The 21,225-nt window shown below is 47.1% G+C and overlaps 1 protein-coding gene and 3 non-coding genes across 4 annotated transcripts; all 4 read right to left on the bottom strand.

The window, feature by feature from the left end:
* Window positions 1-2,286: 2,286 nt before the first annotated feature.
* LOC119971850 (40S ribosomal protein S13) lies at window positions 2,287-20,800 on the bottom strand. Its single transcript, XM_038808064.1, has 6 exons — window positions 20,670-20,800; window positions 20,042-20,090; window positions 14,379-14,457; window positions 13,090-13,259; window positions 11,923-12,023; window positions 2,287-2,576 (listed from the first exon to the last, which is right to left on the bottom strand). Exons 1-6 carry the CDS (start codon window positions 20,690-20,692, stop codon window positions 2,543-2,545), a joined length of 456 nt encoding a protein of 151 aa, XP_038663992.1. The 5' UTR covers window positions 20,693-20,800; the 3' UTR covers window positions 2,287-2,542.
* Window positions 11,730-11,825, bottom strand: LOC119972058. The gene has a single exon (XR_005461987.1). It is a non-coding gene; the product is annotated as a small nucleolar RNA SNORD14 (small nucleolar RNA).
* Window positions 12,159-12,253, bottom strand: LOC119972054. The gene has a single exon (XR_005461983.1). It is a non-coding gene; the product is annotated as a small nucleolar RNA SNORD14 (small nucleolar RNA).
* LOC119972056 lies at window positions 13,399-13,491 on the bottom strand. Its single transcript, XR_005461985.1, has one exon. It is a non-coding gene; the product is annotated as a small nucleolar RNA SNORD14 (small nucleolar RNA).
* Window positions 20,801-21,225: the final 425 nt, after the last annotated feature.

Raw genomic sequence — 21,225 nt, 5'->3', positions numbered from 1 at the left:
CAAGCAGAGGACAACTAAAAAAGCAATAAGGGGAGAGAAGATGAAATAAGAGTACAAGCTAGCTAGTAATATAAAAAGATAGGAAGCTTTTTTCAATATATAAAAGGAGGCAAAAATAGGCATTGGACCACTGGAAAATGTGGCTGGAGAAGTAATAAGAGGAAACAAAGAAATGGCAGAGGAACTGCACAGTTACTTTGCATCAGTCTTCACAGTGGAAGGCACCAATGAGATGCCAGAGCTCCAGGAGAATCAGAGGTGAGTGCAGTGGCCTCACCTAAGGTGGTTCTGCGGAAACAGAATAATCTGAAGGTGGTTAAGTCAACTGGACCGGATGAACCACACCCTGGGGTTCTAAAAGAGATAGCTGAAGAGATTGTGGAGGCATTGGTGGTGATCTTTCAGGAATCACTGGAGATGAAGGGGTCCCAGAGGACTGGAAAGTGGCTAATGTAACACCGCTGTTTAGAGTACTTGGAAGTGCATGATAAAATAGGACTGAGTCAGCACAGCTTTGTCAAAGGGAGGTTGTGTCTTGGTTTGAGGGCACAGTGGGTTAGCCCTGCAACCTCACTGTACCGAGGTCCCAGGTTCTATCCCAGCTCTGGGTCATTGCCCGTGTGGAGTTTGCATTCTCCCCGTGGGTTTCGCTCTCTTCCCCCCCCCCCCCAAAAGATGTGCAGGGTAGGTAGATTGGCCACGCTAAATTGTAAAAAATGAATTGGGTACTCAATTTATTTTTTAAAAGTTCTTTTGAGGAAATAACAAGGAAGTTAGACAAAAGAGAAGCAGTGAATGTGATTTATTTAGATTTCCAGAAGGCCTTTGATAAGATGCCACATATGATACAAAGTTTGCAGATAATACAAATATCCGTAGAGGGACAGGTAGTATTGAGGAAGCAGGCAGGTTGCAGAAGGACTTGGACAGGCTAGGAGAATGGCCAAATAAGTGACAGATGGAATACAATGTGAAAAAGTGAGGTTATGCACTTTGGAAGAAGAAATGGAGGCACAGAATACTTTCTAAATGAGGAAATCAGAAGCACAAAGGTGCTTGGGAGTCCTTGTTCACAATCAATTCTCTCAAGGTTAACATGCAGGTTCAGTCAGCAGTTAGGAAGGCAAATGCAATGTTAGCATTCATGTCAAGGGGGCTAGAATACAAGACCAGGGATGTACTTCTGAGGCTGTATAAGGCCCAGGTCAGACCCCATTTGGAGTATTGTGAGCAGTTTTGGGCCCCGTATCAAAGGAAAGATGTGCTGGCCTTGGAAAGGGTCCAGGAGGTTCACAAAATTGAGGAGGTATTTCTTCAGCCAGAAGGTGGTGAATCTGTGGAACTCTACTGCAGAAGGCTGTGGAGGCCAAATCACTGAGTGTCTTTAAGACAGAGATAGATAGGTTCTTGATCAATATGGGGATCAGGCACTATGGGGAGAAGGCAGGAGAATGGGGATGAGAAGAGTATCAGCCATGATTGAATGGTGGAGCAGACTCAATGGGCCGTGTGGCCTAATTCTGCTTCTGTCTTATGGTTTTGAATCACTAGCTTTCAGAGCGCAACTCCTTCCTCAGAATTTGAGTTATATTGGAATGATGGATATCGAGGGATGTGGGCCAAAGGGCCTGTTCTACGCTGCAAACCTCTATCTGCTTACCAATATGTATTGTAGTGAAATTGTGGAAAAAAAGACTTCAAAATGTCACATATGAACTCTCTGTTGATTTTGATAGCAACAGAAGTTTAACAAGTGATTTGTAATCTACTAATTTGATTAACATGCCATAAACTCATTGCATAATACTGGTTTAATGACCAATTAACAAAAGTTCAATTTTCTGAGTTCATGTGCCCAGGTGGTACAGTAGCACTGTTGCTTGACCACGCCATGGACCCAGGTTTGATCCCGGCTCTGGGTCACTGTGTGAAGTTTGCACATTCGCCCCGTGTTTGCGTGGGTTTCTCTCCCACAACCCAAAAGATGTGCAGGCTAGGTGGATTGGACATGCTAAATTGTCCCTTAATTGGAGGAAAAATTAATTGGGTACACTAAATTTAGAATAAAAAAACATGCTGGGGGTATCTAGAACTTTGAAAAAGTGTACAAGAGGCCATAAAAGCAAATGGAATATTGTAAGCAGAGTGGCTTAAACATATCAAAGCAAGACTACACGTTACATCACCCGACCGTGCCAAACTTAAATTCTGCAATTGGTGTACTTGCAATCATTTCAGGGCTGTTTACAACACAAGTCCAAATTGAATCAAAAAAAAACCCAGACAAACTGTAAGAGAAGCATTTTATTTTTCAGGTCCAAAAGTCCAAATGAAGAAAGCGGAAACAATGCTGGAAAAACACAGCAGGGCTGGTAATATCTGGCGAGAGAATCAGTTAAAGCATTGAAACCCGCTTGATATAAGTTAACAATTCCACTCTCTACAGATTCTGCCACACCAACTGAGTTATTCAGCACTTTCCCCTCCCCACAAGATTTCTGGCATCTGCAGCACGTTGCTTTTATTTCATTGAAGAAACTTTTTAGGCCACCAGTGCTGAAGCTGTGGAGGATTCACTGTGAAGAGAAAAAATACAGCATTAAGCCACTGCATAACTAAAAATGTCAAAGTTCATCCAAGAGATGCAAAATTCTCTACCTACTTATCACCATCCAGACATAACACACACTAACAGAGAAAATGCTGTTGAGTTTAATCTACCATCCAATTCTTGGTCTAGACCCATGTAGGTTATGGCATCTCAAGTGTAGGTTCAAATGTTTCTCTACCTCTAACCACCATCAGGAAGTGAGTTTCAGACTCCCACCAACCTTTGGGTGAAGCATTTCCTCACCACCACAAATCCTTTCACCAATTACTTTTAACCAATTCCCTGCACTCTTGTTTCTAACCTCCAGGGCATCAAGTCTGTCCTATTTCACACTAGGTAGCTCGACTAATTAAATTTGCCAGTTGCATGGGGTGTGGCAGTGTGAAAGCGCGGGCTTTCCTCTGGTTGTCCGCGCTGCGGGGGGGCGGAGCTGGAGGTGGGGGCGTGGCCTCTACTGGTTTTCTTTCCCGCGCTGAAGCGGTGCCAAGGAGGTGTGGCAAGAGAGGGATGACCCCATGCCAGGAGGAGATGGGTTTTGGCAGGAGCTGCCGGGTCAGCAGAAGTCAGCTGACTCACGGAAGTACCATGGAGGGTGCGTCGCGGCTAGGTGGGGTCCTAGCCTGGGGGGGGGGGGGATACCGGGTTGCTGCTGGAATGGCCAGGAAGGAGCTGGCATGGGCCGGGGGGGTAGAGGAGAGGCGTTATCGCCATGGGGAACGGGTCAGGCGGGGCGAGCTGGCCTGGGGCGAGCAGTCGATAAGCTATGGCTAGCCGGCGGGGGAGAGGGGCAGGTTGCTCTGATTCGGCTGATTACCTGGAACGTGAGGGGGCTGAATGGACCGGTTAAGAGAACCAGGGTATTTTCTCATCTGAAGGGGCTGAAGGCGGACGTGGCTATGCTCCAGGAGACCCACTTGAAGGTGGCGGACCAGGTTCGTCTGAGGAAGGGGTGGGTGGGGCAGGTTTTTCACTCAGGATTGGACGCAAAGAACCGGGGGGGTGGTGATCCTGGTGGGGAAGAGGGTGGCGTTCGAGGCGGCTGAGGTGGTGTCGGACAAGGAGGGCAGATATATTATGGTGAAGGGTAGGCTGCAGGGAGAGAAGGTGGTGCTGGTTAATGTATATGCCCCGAATTGGGATGATGCCGGCTTCATGAGGCGCTTGTTGGGGCGCATTCCGGACCTGGAGACAGGGGGCCTGATCATGGGGGGAGACTTTAACACAGTTCTGGATCCCCCACTGGACCGGTCCAGTTCAAGGACGGGTAGGAGACCGGCGGCGGCCAGAGTGCTGAGGGGGTTTATGGACCAGATGGGAGGGGTGGATCCCTGGAGGTTTGGGAGGCCGAGAGCACGGGAGTATTTCTTTTTCTCCCATGTCCATAGGGTCTATTCCCGAATAGATTTTTTCATCCTGAGCAGGGGATTGATCCCGAAGGTGCAGGATGCAGAGTATTCGGCCATAGCGATCTCAGACCATGCTCCGCACTGGGTTGATCTGGAGATGGGGGAGCCGCGGGACCAGCGCCCGCTCTGGCACCTGGATGTGGGGCTGCTGGCTGATGAGGAGGTGTGTAGGAGGGTCCGGGGGAGTATTGAGGGGTATCTTGATACCAATGATACGGGGGAGGTCCGGGTGGGGATGGTCTGGGAGGCTCTGAAAGCAGTGATCCGGGGGGAGCTGATCTCCATCCGGGCCCATAGGGAAAGGAGGGAGAGGAAGGAGGGGGAAGAGACTGGTGGGGGAGCTCCTGGATGTGGACAGGAGATACGCGGAGGCACCGGAGGAGGGGTTGCTGGGGGAACGGCGCAGTTTGCAGGCCAAATTTGACTTGTTGACCACCAGAAAGGCGGAGACACAGTGGAGGAGGTCGCAGGGCACGGTATATGAGTATGGGGAGAAAGCGAGCAGGATGTTGGCGCATCAGCTCCGCAGGCGAGATGCGGCTAGGGAAATTGGTGGAGTGACGGATAGGGGTGGGAATGTCGTGCAGAAGGGGACAGAAGTAAATGGGGTCTTTAGGGACTTCTACGAGGAACTGTACCGGTCAGAACCTCCGATGGGGAGAGGGGGGATGGAGAGCTTCATGAACAGGCTACGGTTCCCAAGGGTTCAAGAGGAGCTGGTAGAGGGGCTGGGGGCGCCGATAGAGTTGGAGGAGCTAGTCAGGGGGATTGGACAAATGCAGTCAGGTAAGGCGCCGGACAGGTTCCCGGTGGAATTTTATAAAAAGTATGCGGATCTGGTGGGCCCCCTGTTGGTGCGAGCTTTCAATGAGGCATGGGGGGGGGGGGGGGGGGGGGGGGGTTTGCCCCCGACGATGTCGCGGGCACTGATCTCTCTGATCCTAAAGCGGGATAAGGACCCCTTGCAGTGTGGATCATACAGGCCTATCTCGCTCCTCAATGTTGACGCTAAGTTGCTGGCGAAGATCCTGGCCACCAGGATAGAGGACTGTGTGCCAGGGGTGATACACGAGGATCAGACAGGATTTGTCAAGGAACGGCAGCTCAACACGAATGTGCGGAGACTGCTAAATGTTATTATGATGCCGGCAGTGGAGGGGGAGGCGGAGATAGTGGTGGCGCTGGGTGCGGAGAAAGTGTTTGATAAGAGTTGAGTGGGGGTACCTGTGGGAGGTGCTGGAGCGGTTCGGATTCGGGGAGGGATTCATCAAATGGGTGAGGATGCTCTACGTGGCTCCGATGGCGAGTGTAGTTACAAATGGAAGGAGATCGGAGTACTTTAGGCTCTACCGTGGGACCAGGCAGGGGTGCCCCCTGTCCCCCTTGCTCTTTGCACTGGCGATTGAACCTTTGGCTATGGCGTTGAGGGAGTCAGGGAGATGGAGGGGTCTGGTGCGGGGTGGGGAGGAACATCGTGTATCGCTGTATGCGGACGACCTGCTGTTGTATGTGGCGGATCCAGAAGGGGGAATGCCGGGGGTGATGGAGCTGTTAGCGGAATTTGGGGGCTTCTCGGGCTATAAGTTAAATTTAGGCAAGAGTGAGGTATTTGTAGTATACCCGGGTGATCAGGAGGAGGGAATTGGGAGACTCCCATTTAAGAGGGCAGTGAAGAGTTTCAGATACCTGGGAGTGCAGGTGGCCAGGAGTTGGGGGACTGTCCATAAGCTTAATTTTACCAGGCTGGTGGAGCAGATGGAAGAGGAATTTAAAAGGTGGGATATGGTGCCGCTATCGTTGGCGGGTAGAGTGCAGTCCGTCAAAATGACGGTTCTCCCAAGGTTCTTGTTCCTTTTTCAGTGTTTGCCCATCTTTATCCCTAGGGCCTTTTTTAGAAGGGTTACGAGCAGCATCATGAGCTTTGTTTGGGCACATGGGACCCTGAGGGTGAAGAGGGTCTTCTTGGAGCGGGGTAGAGATGGGGGGGGGGGGGCTGGCGTTACCCAATCTCTCGGGGTATTATTGGGCGGCCAATGTGTCGATGGTGCGCAAGTGGGTAATGGAGGGGGAGGGGGCAGCATGGAAACGGATGGAGAGGGCGTCCTGTGGAGATACAAGCCTGGGGGCCCTGGTAACTGCGCCGTGGCTGCTCCCTCCTACGAGGTATACCACGAGTCCGGTGGTGGCGGCTACCCTCAAGATTTGGGGGCAGTGGAGGCGACATAGGGGAGAAGTGGGGGGCTCGATGGAGGCTCCGTTGAGGGGGAACCATAGGTTCGTCCCCGGGAACATTGATGGGGGATTTCAGGGTTGGTACAGAGCGGGCATCAGACAGCTGAGGGACCTGTTTATTGATGGGAGATTTGCGAGCCTGGGGGAGTTGGAGGAGAAATTTGGGCTCCCCCCGGGGAACATGTTCAGGTATCTGCAGGTAAAGGCATTTGCTAGGCGGCAGGTGGAGGGATTCCCTTCGCTTCCCGCGAGGGGGGTGAGCGACAGGGTGCTTTCGGGGGTCTGGGTCGGAGAGGGGAAGATATCTGATATCTACAAGGTTATGCAGGAGGCGGAGGAGGCGTCAGTAGAGGAGCTGAAAGCTAAGTGGGAGGGGGAACTGGGGGAACAGATCGAAGACGGGACATGGGCTGATGCCCTGGAGAGGGTTAATTCTTCCTCCTCGTGTGCGCGGCTTAGCCTCATCCAATTCAAGGTGCTGCACCAGGCCCACATGACTGGGACACGGATGAGTAGGTTCTTTGGGGGTGAAGACAGGTGTGTCAGGTGCTCGGGGAGTCCAGCGAACCATGCCCATATGTTCTGGGCATGCCCGGCGCTGGAAGAGTTCTGGAAGGGGGTGGCGAGGACAGTGTCGAGGGTGGTGGGATCCAGGGTCAAGCCAGGATGGGGACTCGCGATTTTTGGGGTTGGGGTGGAGCCGAGAGTGCAGGAGGCGAAAGAGGCCGGTGTGCTGGCCTTTGCGTCCCTAGTAGCCCGGCGAAGGATCTTGCTACAATGGAAGGATGCGAGGCCCCCAAGCGTGGAGACCTGGATCAATGACATGGCGGGTTTCATTACGTTAGAGAAGGTCAAATTCGCCCTGAGAGGGTCGGTACAAGGGTTTTTTAGGCGGTGGCAACCTTTTCTCGACTTTCTGGCTCAACGATAGTGTACGGGGACAGTAGCAGCAGCAACCGGGGGGGGGGGGGGGGGGGGGGGGGAGACGATGACTATATTTGTTTATTTAATTTAAATTTATTTGAAGTTCTTTTGTTGTTCATTGGGGTTGGGGGGGTGGGGGATGGGATATATGCGTCGATACGGTCTGGGGGTGGTACGGTTATTATGGGTTATTTTGTTGCATTTCATTGTTTGTCGTTATGTTTTATATTTTCTGTAAAAAATTCCAATAAAAATTATATTAAAAAAAAAAATTTGCCAGTTGCCACCTCTGTTGCAAATAAATACAGCCTATCCAAACTTTCCTAGTCGCTGCGTTTTCCATGCTCAAGCAATTTCCTTAACTCTCTTCTATACCATCTAGAGTTCATCCTGTAATGCGATTAGAATTTGCTCTTTGATCTAGTGTTTCATGTAATTTAGCATAACCTGCCCTCATGAAGGAAATATCTCAATTGCCTTCTCGACCAACTTATACACCAGTTACCTTCAGGGATCTGCAGACATGCGCCCACAGCCCTGTTGTTCCTCCACACATCAGAATCCTGTCATTCATAGTGCACGTCCTAGCAGGAACTCCACAGGAAATAGCTTTGCAAACAAAATCACTTGTCGACCATAAACCTTTGCATCTTGCCACTGAACAAACCTAATCCTTTGCTTCTTGCCACTGAACGAACACCTGTAAAATGCATGTAGACCCCGATGACTATACGTATCGGAGCAGTGTGTGTCGATAGGGGGAATATTGGTGCTGCTTCGAGTGTTTGGGTCTCTCGGGGTACAAACTAAATCTAGACAAGAGTGAGTATGTTGAGATGTCTCGGCCGGGGGCAGGGGCTCACTTTAGATACCTGGGGGTGCAGGTTGCCTGGGAGTTGGGGGGGCTCCGCAGGTACAACATTTCTAGTTTGGTGGGGAGAGTGAAAGCTGATCTGGCAAGGTGGGATGATCTCCCTCTGTCACTGGCGGGTCGGGTACAGGCAGTTAAAATGAACATGTTGCCACGATTTCTGTTTATTTTTCAATGCCTGCCGATTTTCCTGGGCAGCACAAGTGGATAGCACTGTGGCTTCACAGCACCAGGGTCCCGGGATCGATTCCCCGCCAGGTCACTGTGTGCGGAGTTTGTACGTTCTCCCAGTGTCTGCGTGGGTTTCCTCCGGGTGCTCCGGTTTCTTCCCACAGTCCAAAGACGGGCAGGTTAGGTGGGTTGGCCATGATAAATTGCCCTTGGTGTCCAAAAAGGTTAGATGGGGCTATTGGGTTACAGGGATAGGGTGGAAGTGAGGGCTAAAGTGGGTCCATGCAGACTCAATGGGCTGAATGGCCTCCTTCTGCACTGTATGTTCTATGTTCTAAAGGTTTTTTTCAGGGAGATTGAGGGAAGGATTACTTTGTTTATATGGGGAGGGAAGGTGGCCAGAGTTAGAAAGGTGCTGCTACAGAGGGGAAGACAGGCAGAGGGTTTGAATCTTCCGAACCTGATGTATTACTACTGGGCAGCAAATGTAGAGAAGGTGCAGAGCTGGGTGAGAGGGGTTGATTCCCAGTGAATGGAGGAGTTTGTGCAGGGAGTCGGGGTTGAAAGCACTAGCAACAGCGCCGCTCCAGATGGCCCCGGGGAAATACTTGGAGTCCGGTAATAATAGCTTCATTGAAAATTTGGAGGCAGTTTCGCCAACACTTTGGGTTGGGGGCAGGGTCAAGGGAAATGGCGATTATGGGGAATCACAGATTTAAGGCAGGGAAGTGGGATGGAAATTTTCAGAAATGGGACAAAAGGGGATTAAGACACTAAAGGATTTGTTTCTTAGGGGTCGGTTTGCAGGATTGAAGGAGCTGGAAGCAAAGTATGGGCTGGAGCAGGGGGAAATGTTTAGATATATGCAGGTTTGAGATTTTGCCAGAAAGGAGATACAGAGCTTCCTGGTGGAACCGGCCTCCACATTGCTGGAGGAGGTGCTGACGACAGGGGGGAACTGGAGAAGGGGGTAGTGTCAGCAGTTTACAGAGCTATTTTGGAAGAGGAGAAGGCAGCACTGGAAGTGATCAAAGCAAAGTGGGAGGAAGAGTTGGGAGAGGATATGGAGGAGGGATTCTGGTGTGAGGTGCTCCGGAGAGCAAATGCCCCCACCTCATGCAAGAGGTTGAGGCTGATACAGCTGAAGGTGTTATACAGAGTTGCAGAGCGCACCTCACGAGGGCGAGGATGAGCCGCTTCTTTGAAGGAGTAGAAGATGTGTGTGAACGTTGCGGTGTGTGTGTGTGTGTGTGTGTGGGGGAGGAGGAGAAGAACTACTAATCATGTTCATATGTCTTGGTCCTGTCCAAAGCTAGAGGATTACTGGATGGAGGTTTTTACGGTAATTTCTAAAGTGGTGCACGTGAAAGTGGATCCGGGCCCCCGGGAGGCCATATTCGGGATGTCGGACCAGCCAGGGTTGGAAACAGGTGTGGAGGCAGATGTTGTAGCCTTCGCCTCATTGATATCCCAAAGGCGGATCTTGATAGGTTGGAGAGCAACCTCTCCATCCTGTGCCCTGGCGTGGCGGGGGGCCCTGTTGGAAGGTTAAGTTTGAACTGAGGGGAAGGATGGAGGGGTTCTACAATTCATGTGTCATGTGGTCTACATGCATTGGTCTACATACAATACAATTCATTATGCACTTTCAAGAACTGGATAACATCAAACATTAGTTGGGAGCAGGGGGGCTGTGTATGTTAACGGCGACTATGGGTGATTCCCAATTCCTCTGTCATTTTTGTATGAACATGCGGACTAATGTTTGGGGTTTGGTGGGATCGTTGTTATTGATAGGGGGATTGACATATTTGTTACTGATTATTGTTTATTTTTGGTAGGTGTAAATTTGGGAGAAAATGTGAAAAAGAAAAATAAAAAGTATTTTTTTTTTTAAAATGCATGTAGACCACATGACATGCTACCCACGTCAAATCTCGTTACTTCCTCAAAATATTCAATCCAATCAGGCACACCTTTATTTTACAAAACCATAACATGCTTGATTATTAATCTGCATCTCTAAATGTCAATTTATACCACCTTTTAATTTTCCTTAATATATTTATCGATCAACGTCAGTAAGGCTGACTGAACTTTAGCTTTTTGGGATAAGCCTTCTTTTTCCAAACAATAGTACAATGTCAGCAGTCTTCCAGTACCACGTCTGAGCCAGAGGGGGTTTTCATAGAATTTACAGTGCAGGAGGCCATTCGGCCCATCAAGTCTACACTGGCTCTTGGAAAGAGCACCCTACCCAAGGTCAACACCTCCACCCTATCCCCACCCAACACCAAGGGCAATTTATCATGGCTAATCCACCTAACCAGCACATCTTTGGACTGTGGGAGGAAACCGGAGAACCCGGAGGAAACCCACGCACACACGGGGGAGGATGTGCAGACTCTGCACAGACAGTGACCCAAGCCGGAATCGAACCTGGGACCCTGGAACTGTGAAGCAATTGTGCTATCCACAATGCTACCATGCTGCACTTTTGGTGGTCAGACCGGTTGGTGGTCAGAGCTACGATTATTCCTTCCCATAGTAGCCTGGGTTACATCTCATCTGGGCCCTGTAACCTACCCATGTTCAAGGTGAAAAGCCTTAATTGACATCTCACTCGCTATGTTTATCCATGATGTGGAGATGCCAGCAATGGACTGGGGTGGGCTCAGTAAGACGTCTTACAACATCAGATTAAAGTCCAGCAGGTTTATTTGGAATCACTAGCTTTCTGAGCGCAGCTCCTTCATCAGGTGAGTCTATCTGATGATGGAGCTGCGCTCTGAAAGCTAGGGACTCCAAATAAACCTGCCGAACTTTAACCTGGTGTTATGAAACTTCTTACTATGTTTATCCAATATAATATTTCACACCTGCAAACTACAAACTTCCAGATCAAAGGACATTTTAATGGCACGGGAGCTAGCATTGCTGCCGCACAGCGCCAGGGACCCGTGTTCAATTCCAGCCTTGGGTGGCTGTCTGTGGAGTTTGCACGGTCTCCTTGTGCCTGTGTGGGTTTCCGCAGGATGCTCAGTTTCCTCCCACAGTCCAAAGAGGTGCAGGTTAGGTGGATTGGCCATACAAAATTGTCCTTAAATATCCAAAGTTTAGGTGGGGTTACAGGGATAGAGAAGTGGGCCTACGTAGGGCGCTCCTTCAGAGTAGGCTCGTTGGGCTGAATGGCTGCCTCCTGCGCTGTTGGGATTCTATGACACATGCTTCATTGCACTCCTCTGCAAAGATAGATGCAAATAAGAACATTTTGCCTTCAGGAGTTATTTTGTTGACCAACTTGATCCCACTCTTTCCCCTTGCTCTTTACGTATGTTTAAACACCCATGAATGTCAATTGATTTTACTGATGGCTTTTTTTTTTGCTTCCCTAATTAGATTTTTAAAAATTCATCCTCCCATTTTCTATATTTGATTCCTCTTGGCTTTCTGCAGTATTGGTCTCTTGATATTTAATAACTTCCACTCTTGGCCTCATCTTACTGTGTGTAGTTCACTCAGACATCCAAGGAAGGGTTTGCCAACATGAAGAGTAAATCTCTTTCTGGAAGAAACTGCGAATGGTTGGACAAAACAGTCATCATTGTGAGCTAAACACAAAAGCACATATTGCAGGCCAGTCCATTTTAACAAGCTCAATTTGGTTAGTAGTGTCACATAATACAGAGTATACATTAAATACTCACTATTTCCAGTTGGGTGGAAGCACCCTCTTGGACTTGTAGTAACGAGCCAGCCTGTGGATTCTGCTTTCAATAAGAATCAAACGGAATTTGGCATCTTTATCCTGCAATGTAAATACAACATTATCCAGACTGAGTGGGAAGCATTTATATGCACTGTTTAACAGGCAACTCCGTAATTACCGGCTGCTTGAACCACCACAGGTTCCTGAAACCGATGTCAAAAATAGCTATATAGCTCACTCAGACATCCAAGGAAGAATTTACCAACATTAGGGGGAAACCCCTTTCTGGAGGAAACTGCGAATGGTGGATAAAACGTTCATCATTGTGAGCTAAATACAGGCAAACGCCCGTTAAAGAAAATGGAAGCTGATCTTTATCACCAAAACTTGGCTTGCAACTTTAAGAATGCATTACAAAGGGGCAGCACGGTGGCCTAGTGGTTAGCACAACTGCCTCACGGCACAGAGGTCCCAGGTTCGATCCCAGCTCTGGGTCACTGTCTGTGTGGAGTTTGCACATTCTCCCAGTGTCTGCGTGGGTTTCGCCTCCACAACCCAAAAAATGTGCAGAGTAGGTGGATTGGCCACACTAAATTGACCCTTAATTGGAAAAAATTATTGGGTAATCTAAATTTTAAAAAAAGAATGCATTACAATTAAATAAAATTCAACAAGTAGATAATACACAAACTTCAATGTTTCACAGTATAGAAATGTGAAACTTGGTTTAATAAATCATAACCATCCCATTCTTACTCCAACATGCACCCAGTAACTCTTAAACTGCCTTTCTGGACCAGATTCTGCCATAACCAAACAATTTGCAACAAGACTTGCAAGTTTACATCCACATCCACTTTCCATCAGAAGGCCACAAAAATCCTAATGGCAGACTTTACATTGAACACAACAGTGAAACTCGGTGTTGGCCATCATTCCTTCACTGAAACCTACAGCAACTTCTGAAATCCACAGATGCACAGAATAACATCTGCCAGTACCAATGCTTCTTCAGAGGGTGCGCTGTTGAAGAGTCACTCTCCCCAACTACAATCAACAAAAATCAAATTGATGAGAACTTCCCTTGTTACACTGGCAGTAAAAAAAAAGTTTGACAAAGCTAGTGTTGAATGAAATGCAACTAGATTCTGAACACCATACTAACCTTCCTGTTCCTCTCCAAGTGTTTTCGGACAGCCACGGCAGTCTTGATCAAATGATATAAATCCTCTGGAAGGTCTGGAGCAAGTCCCTTTGACTTCAGAATCCTGAGAATCTTGTTCCCAGTAACAAAACGCACCTGGGCAACACCATGGGAATCCCTAAGGATCACACCTGAAAGACAGGATATAGAATTCTAATTTACCCAGTTTCAAGTTGAAAGACAACCCATCCCAATTTATCCAGAACAGCAATTCCAAAAATCCAGAATGTATCTCATTCCTGACAAAACTGTGGCCAGTAACTCAAATGCTCACTCAGACATCCAAGGAAGGTCAAACCAACATGTGGACCAGGCCATTCTGGGGGAAACTGCGAATGGTTGGAAAAACATGCATCATTGTGAGCAAATCACAAAACCACAGCCAAAAAAAAAAACTTTAAACGGTACAACAGTGCTCCAAGAAACTAGATCAAGATGCACAGAAAGTATTTACGTACACAACCAAGACACAGAAATTTACATTTCCCATATAGATTCTAACAGTTAAAAATCAAAGAGATATCGCTTTAAATTCATCAACAAGAAATTATTTGAAATTTACTGTCTCAAATCAATGTTAGGTGAGTTGATTTAATAACCTGCCAACACTACATAGTTCAGTGGGTTAGCAATCAGAGGAAAGCTGCAAAACAATCCCAGCTGGCAAACATTTCCACAGGAATGGAAGAGAAAATTGGCAAAAAAAAAGCATTTGAATCCCTTAAGGGACTGACACACTGTATAGTGTACCACTGAAATAAGAAAAAATGAGCATCATATCCTTGGCAGAACTGACAGCAAGAAGTCATGGGTTTCAAGGTTCCAGGTACCAGGTTCACACACATTCAGAATATGAAAGTTTGAACGCTCCTCAGTCAGACAACACAATTGTAATGTTACTCCTCATGGGCCTCGAAACGGGATTAAAAAAGCACAACCAGTATTTCAGCTGATTAACTAATTTATTGCACTGTATAGCTAAGTCAAGGGACATGCCACTTTGTTCTTTTAATATCCCTACAATTTTTCAATTTCTAGCATTTGCCAACTCCTTTCCGAAAGTCATTAGATCTACTTGACCAGCCCACCATGCATTGCTCACTTAAATGCATATCCTCTGATTATCAACTCTGCCAGCAGCCCAACCACAGCTTTCTTTCCAGTCTGAAGTATTTTGCTTTTGTATTTGGAGATATTGACCTGCTTGGATGTTGCAAATTCTATGCCACTGTTTAAAATTGTACGCTCACCGATCTGTGATGGGGTGAGGCCCTTCTTTGCCAGTTTGTAAATCTGTTCTTTTACATCATCCGATGTTAGCTTGAGCCACTAGGATGGGGGAAAGTAGATATAATTAAATGCAGAATTAAAGCAACGATTTTCCAATTTAAGCTATTCTTACATTTCATTCACATGACAAAAACGTGGAAGGAATAATGCAAGCTCAATTACACTCCTGGAAAAATGAGAAAATTTAAACAGATCAACATAACCACCAAGGATGAAAATATCGAAAACACCGTGGATTTGACAGGTTGCAGATATTGAACACACCTAAATTTTAAAAAAGGAAATAAGGTCAGCAGGACAGAAATCAGATTGTTCAATGACCCTTCAAGAACTATCCATTAAATGCTGACTTGACATTATAATTGGTTTCCTCAGGCAGCGCGGTGGCACAGTCGTTAGCATTGCTGCCTCGTGGCACCGAGGTCCCAGGCTCGATCCCGGCTCTGGGTCACTGCCTGCGTGGAGCTTGCACGTTCCCGCCGTGTTTGCTAGGGTTTCATGCACACAACCCAAAGATGTGCAGGGTAGGGGGATTGGCCATGACAAATTGCCCCTTAATTGCAAAGAAATAATGAATTGGGTACTCTAAATTTATTTAAAGAAAAATAATAATTGGTTTCCCCTCATGGCGGCACAGTGGTTAGCACTGCTAACTCACGGCACCAAGGACCCGGGTCACTGCCCGCAGCCACCCACCTCCCAAAGATATGCAGGGTCGGTGGATTGGCCACACTAAACTGCCCCTTAATTGGAAAAAATAATTGGTATCCTCCTCTCGGGTCATCTTTCTATCCAAATCTTTATCCCAACAACTGGCCCACCTCCAACGTATCTTGGTTCTTGTGTGCTTGGAAGCATTGCCTTTCCAACTCTATGACCATCTTTCTCTAACTGGACCTCCAAAAGTATCCTCCCTCCCACCCATCATAGTAATGAAACATCCCAACCCAGTTACAACCTACCACGAGTCATTGATCTTCAGGCTTCCAGATTTCTCTACAGCATTTGTAAGTCAATCATAAACCCATCATAAACTCTTCTCTGCAATTCAACGCACTAACTAGGATCCACACCTACTTCTGCAACCAGTGGAAGAGCAATACAACTGCATTTGACCCACACTGGACTTGATGCGCTTACTAACCCAGTCACAGATTGAACAGACTGTTGGCAAGATCTGATCTTGCATCCAGCAAAATATTCTTTCCAGCAAAGACCTCTTACTTTCAACTTTTCCCCAAATATTTAAACCCTCTACCAACGACGAACAGTGGCAGCTGGATGTACCACCTACACAATGCACTGCAGTAATTCACCAAGGTTCCTCAGACGGCACCTTCCAAACCCACGACCACTACCATCTAGAAGGACAAAGAGGAGCAGATACGTGGGAACCCAATCAACTGGAGGTCCCTTCCACGTCACTCACCATCCTGACTAGGAAAAACAATTGTTTCTTCACTTGCTGGGGCAACATCCTGGAACTCCCTCTCTAACAGCAGTGGGTGTACCTACACCTCAAGGACTGCGGTGGTTCAAGATGGCAACTCATCATCACCTTCTGCAGGCCAACTCGGGATAGGCAATAAATGCTGACCTAACCAGTGACACCCACATCCAGTAAACTTATTTTTTTGGGGAAAAACTATATTACCGTTGTTAGCCCCTCTTTTCTAACTCAAACCCACCAGGTTTTTTCGTACACCTACTGACTCCTACTTTTAGACTTTTGTCTGAAAACACATGACCATTTGGCCCCTCAAGCCTGCTTCACCATTCAATACGATCACATCTCGACTTCTACCTCAATGCTTTTCCTATCCACCACCGCTTGAGTTGCCAGAAATATTTGGATCTGATCCTGAATTACTGCATACAGCAGTCATCCACATCCCACTGGGCTAGACAATTCCAAAGATGCACAACCTTCTGAGTGAATAAATCTCTTCTCATCTGTGTCCCAAATGACTGATCCCTCATCTGAGGCCACGTTTCTACGTCCTGGATTCCATGTCAAGCCCCTTCAGAATTTTGTCTGTTGCACTGAGATCACTTTCCATTCTTCTAAACTCCAGAAGAATTGGTTCAATTTACTCAGTCTTGCATCATAAGATAATCTGTACCACTTCCAATGCATGTACATTTTCTGAGATATGGACACTAAAACTGCACAATTTTCCTGGTGGTCTCACCAAAGTTGTACACATTGTGTGGCAAGAATTATTCACACTTGTACCTCAATCTTCTTTGAATAGATGACAATGTTCACTTTGTCTTTCCAATTGCTTGTGTTCCTTAGACAGACGACACCTTCCTCTTCTGAGCATTCACACTCAAATTTACCACCTTGAAAAAAATATTGCTCACCTATTTTTACCAGAAGTAAATAACCTCACACACCCCAGGTTACAATGCAACTAACTACCTTGGTGTCCATTTACTTAACCTGCTTCTAAATCTTTTCAGCGTGTCTCTGCTCACAAGTCCTACTTGTTGAATGTTGTGCCATCAACAACTGTAGACTGTCTAACCTTGGTTACGTTGTCTAAGTTACCAATGTAGACTTGGAAACCCCAGCAACGTCCCTTGCAGTACTCAAATTACAGCCGGCCAATTTGAAAATGCCCCATGTTGCCCTACTTTTATAGGTTAAAGAATAAATTTAGAGTTCCCAATTCATTTCCCCCCTCCCCAAAATTAAGCATGGCCAATCCACCTACCATGCACATCTTTGGGATTGTGGGGGCAACTTCCACACGGACAGTGAGCCAGGGCCCGGATCGAACCCAGGTCCTCGGCGCCTTGAGGCAGCAGTGCTAACCACTGCTCCACCGTCCGCGTATGTTTAAAAAAATATAACCTTTATTGTCACAAGTAGAATTACGTTAACATTGCAATGAAGTTACTGTGAAAAGCCTAGTCGTCACATTCCAGTGCCTGTTCGGGTACAGAGGGAGAATTCAGAATGTCCAAATGACCTAATAGCACATCTTTCGGGGCTTGTGGGAGAAAACCGGAGCATCCTGAGGAAACCTACGCAGACATGGAGAGAAAGTGCAGACTCCGCACAGACAGTGATCCAAGCTGGGACCCTGGCGCTGTGAAGCCAGTGCTAACCACAATGCTACAGTACTGCCAAAGTTAAGCAATATTCCACCCATGTTAGCATATTGTTCCAACACCACAAACCCAAAACTTGTGTATTAAGCTTTTGTTTGGCATCTTGCAGAATGTCTTTTGAAAATCCAGACTTGCTACATCTACCGGTTCCCCTTTGTCAAACCAGCCAGTTACATGCTCAAAAGAAATTGCCAACATTATTTCCTCGTGTAAAAACCATGTCTACTTTGTCTGACCATACAATTTGCTTTAAGACTTCAATACAAAATTCCAATACCCGTACCGGGCAGCTGACGTCAGGTTAACTGGCATCTAATTGCATTTTCTCTCACTCCTTTCTTGAATACAGGTCTTACATTTGGTTAATCAATTGGGACCGTGCTAAAAAATCTAGACAATTAAAAAAAAAAATCACATCCACTTTCTCTGCAGCTCTTGTACACACTTGGATATGGGTTAGCAGGTCCAGGGATTTGCCAATTTTAACCCCCTTACATCTCTGCAAAATATCTTCCACAAATATTTCCTCAAGTCCCTCACTGAAAAGCCCGTTACCTCTAATGTGTACTTTTGGTCTTCTGTAGTGAAGGCAAGAACAATTTTGAGAAACATCTCTGCCATTTCCTTACGTCCAACAATAATTTTACCTCCAAGAGACCAACAACTGAATTTTAACTACTCATGCCCTCCTATTACATTCCACTGTTTTCTACATGTGCCCTGTTTAGATTTAATTGCCCATTTCCATCTGTCTATCAGACAGGATTTAAAATTCTACAGTGCAGAATTTGTCATGCACAGGAATCCACCAACACTGCAAAACTGACTTGGGTTCTTAATCTGCCCTTTCTTCCCCGATAGCTTTTGGATTATTTTCTGATGAATTAGACATCACAACTTTGTGGGATAAAGGTAGAAAATGTTGGTATACACAGCACCTATGGACATCTTTCATTCTCTCACCCCATAGTATAAATATTTCCCACTTTTTATGCTTTTTAGAATTGACAAAGGGTCATCTGGACTCAAAAAGTTAGCACTTTTCTCTTCCTTCAGATGCTGCCAGACCTAGAGATTTTCCAGCATTTTCTCTTCAGTTTCAGATTCCAGCATCCGCAGTAATTTGCATTTAAACAGACACGGTTTTGGTGGAAGGCCTCACAGAGGTGCATTTTATTTATTTCCTATCAATCATTTGTTCGCAAGCCATAAGAACAGATCATATGGCCCTCTGCCGTATGACAGTAGTTTATCACAGGCTTTTATTTCACTTTCTGACCCAGTTCAAACATCCCTTCCAAGTCTTAGACGTCTACTTCAGCCTCAAAAACTGCAAATGTCTGGGGTATATAATTCTCATTGCGCCTGCACGGCAATTTTTTTATTCCTTGCACAAGCACACCCAAATTTCTCCGAATGCCAACATTTATGAATTTCAGATTTTAAAAAAATATTCTGCTTTATTATTTCAGAAGTTATACCCTATCCAGTCTTGCCCAATCATTTCAATTGTCTACAGCTCTTTGTAGCCTTTGCGCTCCAAAGAGCAAGAAGAATTCCAACATAGTCAAATACCATTAGCAAACTTAAGATTTATCACTATCTCCCCATCTAAGTCACTTTTGCGTCTTGGTGAGAATGTGTAATCTCCACACACAGTATCCATGCCGGGGTCGAATCCGGGTCCTCGGTGCCACGAGGCCGCTAACCACTGTGCCATACAAGTCACTAATATAAATTATAAACAGTTGAGCGCCAAGCACTGACTGATGCCTACAGCACTCCACCGGTCAACTCGATTCCTTCTCCGTCACACTCCACAGGTCAACTCGATCCCTTCTCCGTCACACTCCACAGATCAACTCGATCCCTTCTCATCAGCATGGTGATGCAGTGGTTAGTACTGCTGCCGCACAGCACTGAGGTCCCATGGTTCGATCCAGGCCATGGGACCTCAGTTTGCACACACAAAATTGCACCTTAATTGGAAAAAATGAAGTTTGAAAAAAACCTGATCCCTTCTCTGTCATGCTACACAGGTCCAGTCACCCAATGCTAATATGGCAGCACGTTGGTAGCGGTTAGCATCGTAGCTTCACAGGACCAGCAACCCAGGATCAATTAGTGACTGTGGCATTTGTACATTCCCCCAGTGGACTGTCCATGATAAATTGCCCCATACTGTCCATAAAGTTGGGTGGGGTTACCAGGTTATGGGGATAGGATGGAGACGTGAGATTAAGTAGGGTGCTCTTTCCAAGGCTTGTACACACTTGATGGGCCAAATGGCCTCCTTCTGCACTGCAGGGATTCTATATCATCGCCAACCCTTTGGGTCCTTATCTTGTGTGCCAAACATTTGTCTGGCACACAATTGAATTCTAACTATCCTACATCTATCGACCAGTTACATCCTTGAAACCCCTTTGTCAAATAGGACCCCCCTTTTGTAAAACCAAGTCTATCAGCTCCTGTTACTGAAGGTGAAAATCAATTGACTTACTGTGGGCACACTGCGTCGGTAGGGTAAAGCTGACTGGGACAAGCCCTTGCTGCAAAGAAGCAAAATAGAAATATAATCAGTAGCTGAATCGAATAGCACGATAACATCCGGCTCTCTGCAATAATTTTATTGGAACAAAAAAAGGTTGCCTGCCCGGCTGACTAATCCCAGTATCGTTTATTTAAGGCATCGAGCTTCCACCGCTTCTGCATTAGCAGCAAATGGGCCGAGAGGAGCCATTTCCAGCGGAGCTGCGTGGAGCACATGCTGGGAGGTGGGGCATAAATTCAGCTGTGGGCCCGCGTGTTGCAGCGGCTAACGGTCAGGCCCCGGCCCGAGGCCTTGCGCGAACGTGGCTGCAGTTAGTGGGAGAGGCGGAGGCGGCCTCCGGACAGACAATGCTCAGCTGCCCCGGGTAGAATGTGTGGGAGGGGTGATGACTCCAGCCCGGGAGCTACACCGCCCGTCCGATTCTGCGCCATTGCTGCTTCCACGCCGACTAACCCATAGCGGCTGAGCGAACCGAAGCCCGCGCCGTCTGTGCTACACGGCGGTGCCAGGGGCTCGCCGCCGCGAAATCGAGTGGGGCCTGGCCTAGCTGGCCTCCTCTTGCACCCGGGCCCCTTACCCAGGAGCGTGCATGCGACCCATGGCGGCGACGGAAAGGAAAGAGAGCGACCGCTCCGCGCCTGCGCCAGTTGAGTCGGCTGAACCGGACGTACGTCAGCACGTCGTCCGGAGTCAAGCTCCGCCTCCCCTCCCCCAGACGTCATGTGGCACTCCGCCTTCCTTTGGTGATTTGGGTACTCTAAATTAATTTTTAACAAACTACTGTATTATCAATTGCTAGAACCCCTCCGACTTAAACTTATTCTCCCTTCTACACACACACATACAAAACAGATAAACACAACGGGGAGAAGGAGGGGATTAAAAATAAGATAAAAGGATTTTGTTTCATTTTATTTTGTTTATTTGTTGTCTGTTTCAGATGCTTGTTTCTGGCACATGTTTCTTCAATCCAGGCTCTCCATTCGAGATTTCTGTTCCCAGTCTGTAAAGGTTTTCTTTGTAGATTCATTCAGGTCTCTGCAGTTTCAGAAATACAGCAGCTTTACTGGAGCCAGAGAGAAGAGAGCAGGGCCTTCCCTCTAAGTGTCCAGGTCTGCATCTGCCTTTCCCCT

Source organism: Scyliorhinus canicula, chromosome 9, assembly GCF_902713615.1.
Source record: "Scyliorhinus canicula chromosome 9, sScyCan1.1, whole genome shotgun sequence".
Classification (NCBI taxonomy): Eukaryota; Metazoa; Chordata; class Chondrichthyes; order Carcharhiniformes; family Scyliorhinidae; genus Scyliorhinus; species Scyliorhinus canicula.
The sequence above is the reverse complement of the archived record's forward strand: the minus strand, read 5'-3'. Positions and strand labels throughout refer to the sequence as shown.

Excerpts from the sequence above, each read along its gene's own strand:
- LOC119971850 (XM_038808064.1), bottom strand. The coding sequence starts at position 20,692 with ATGGGTCGCATGCACGCTCCTGG. Across the intron at positions 14,458-20,041 it reads ACCGACGCAGTGTGCCCACA|TGGCTCAAGCTAACATCGGA; the intron begins GTAAGTCAATTG and ends CCCCCATCCTAG. Across the intron at positions 13,260-14,378 it reads CCTCACCCCATCACAGATCG|GTGTGATCCTTAGGGATTCC; the intron begins GTGAGCGTACAA and ends CCTGTCTTTCAG.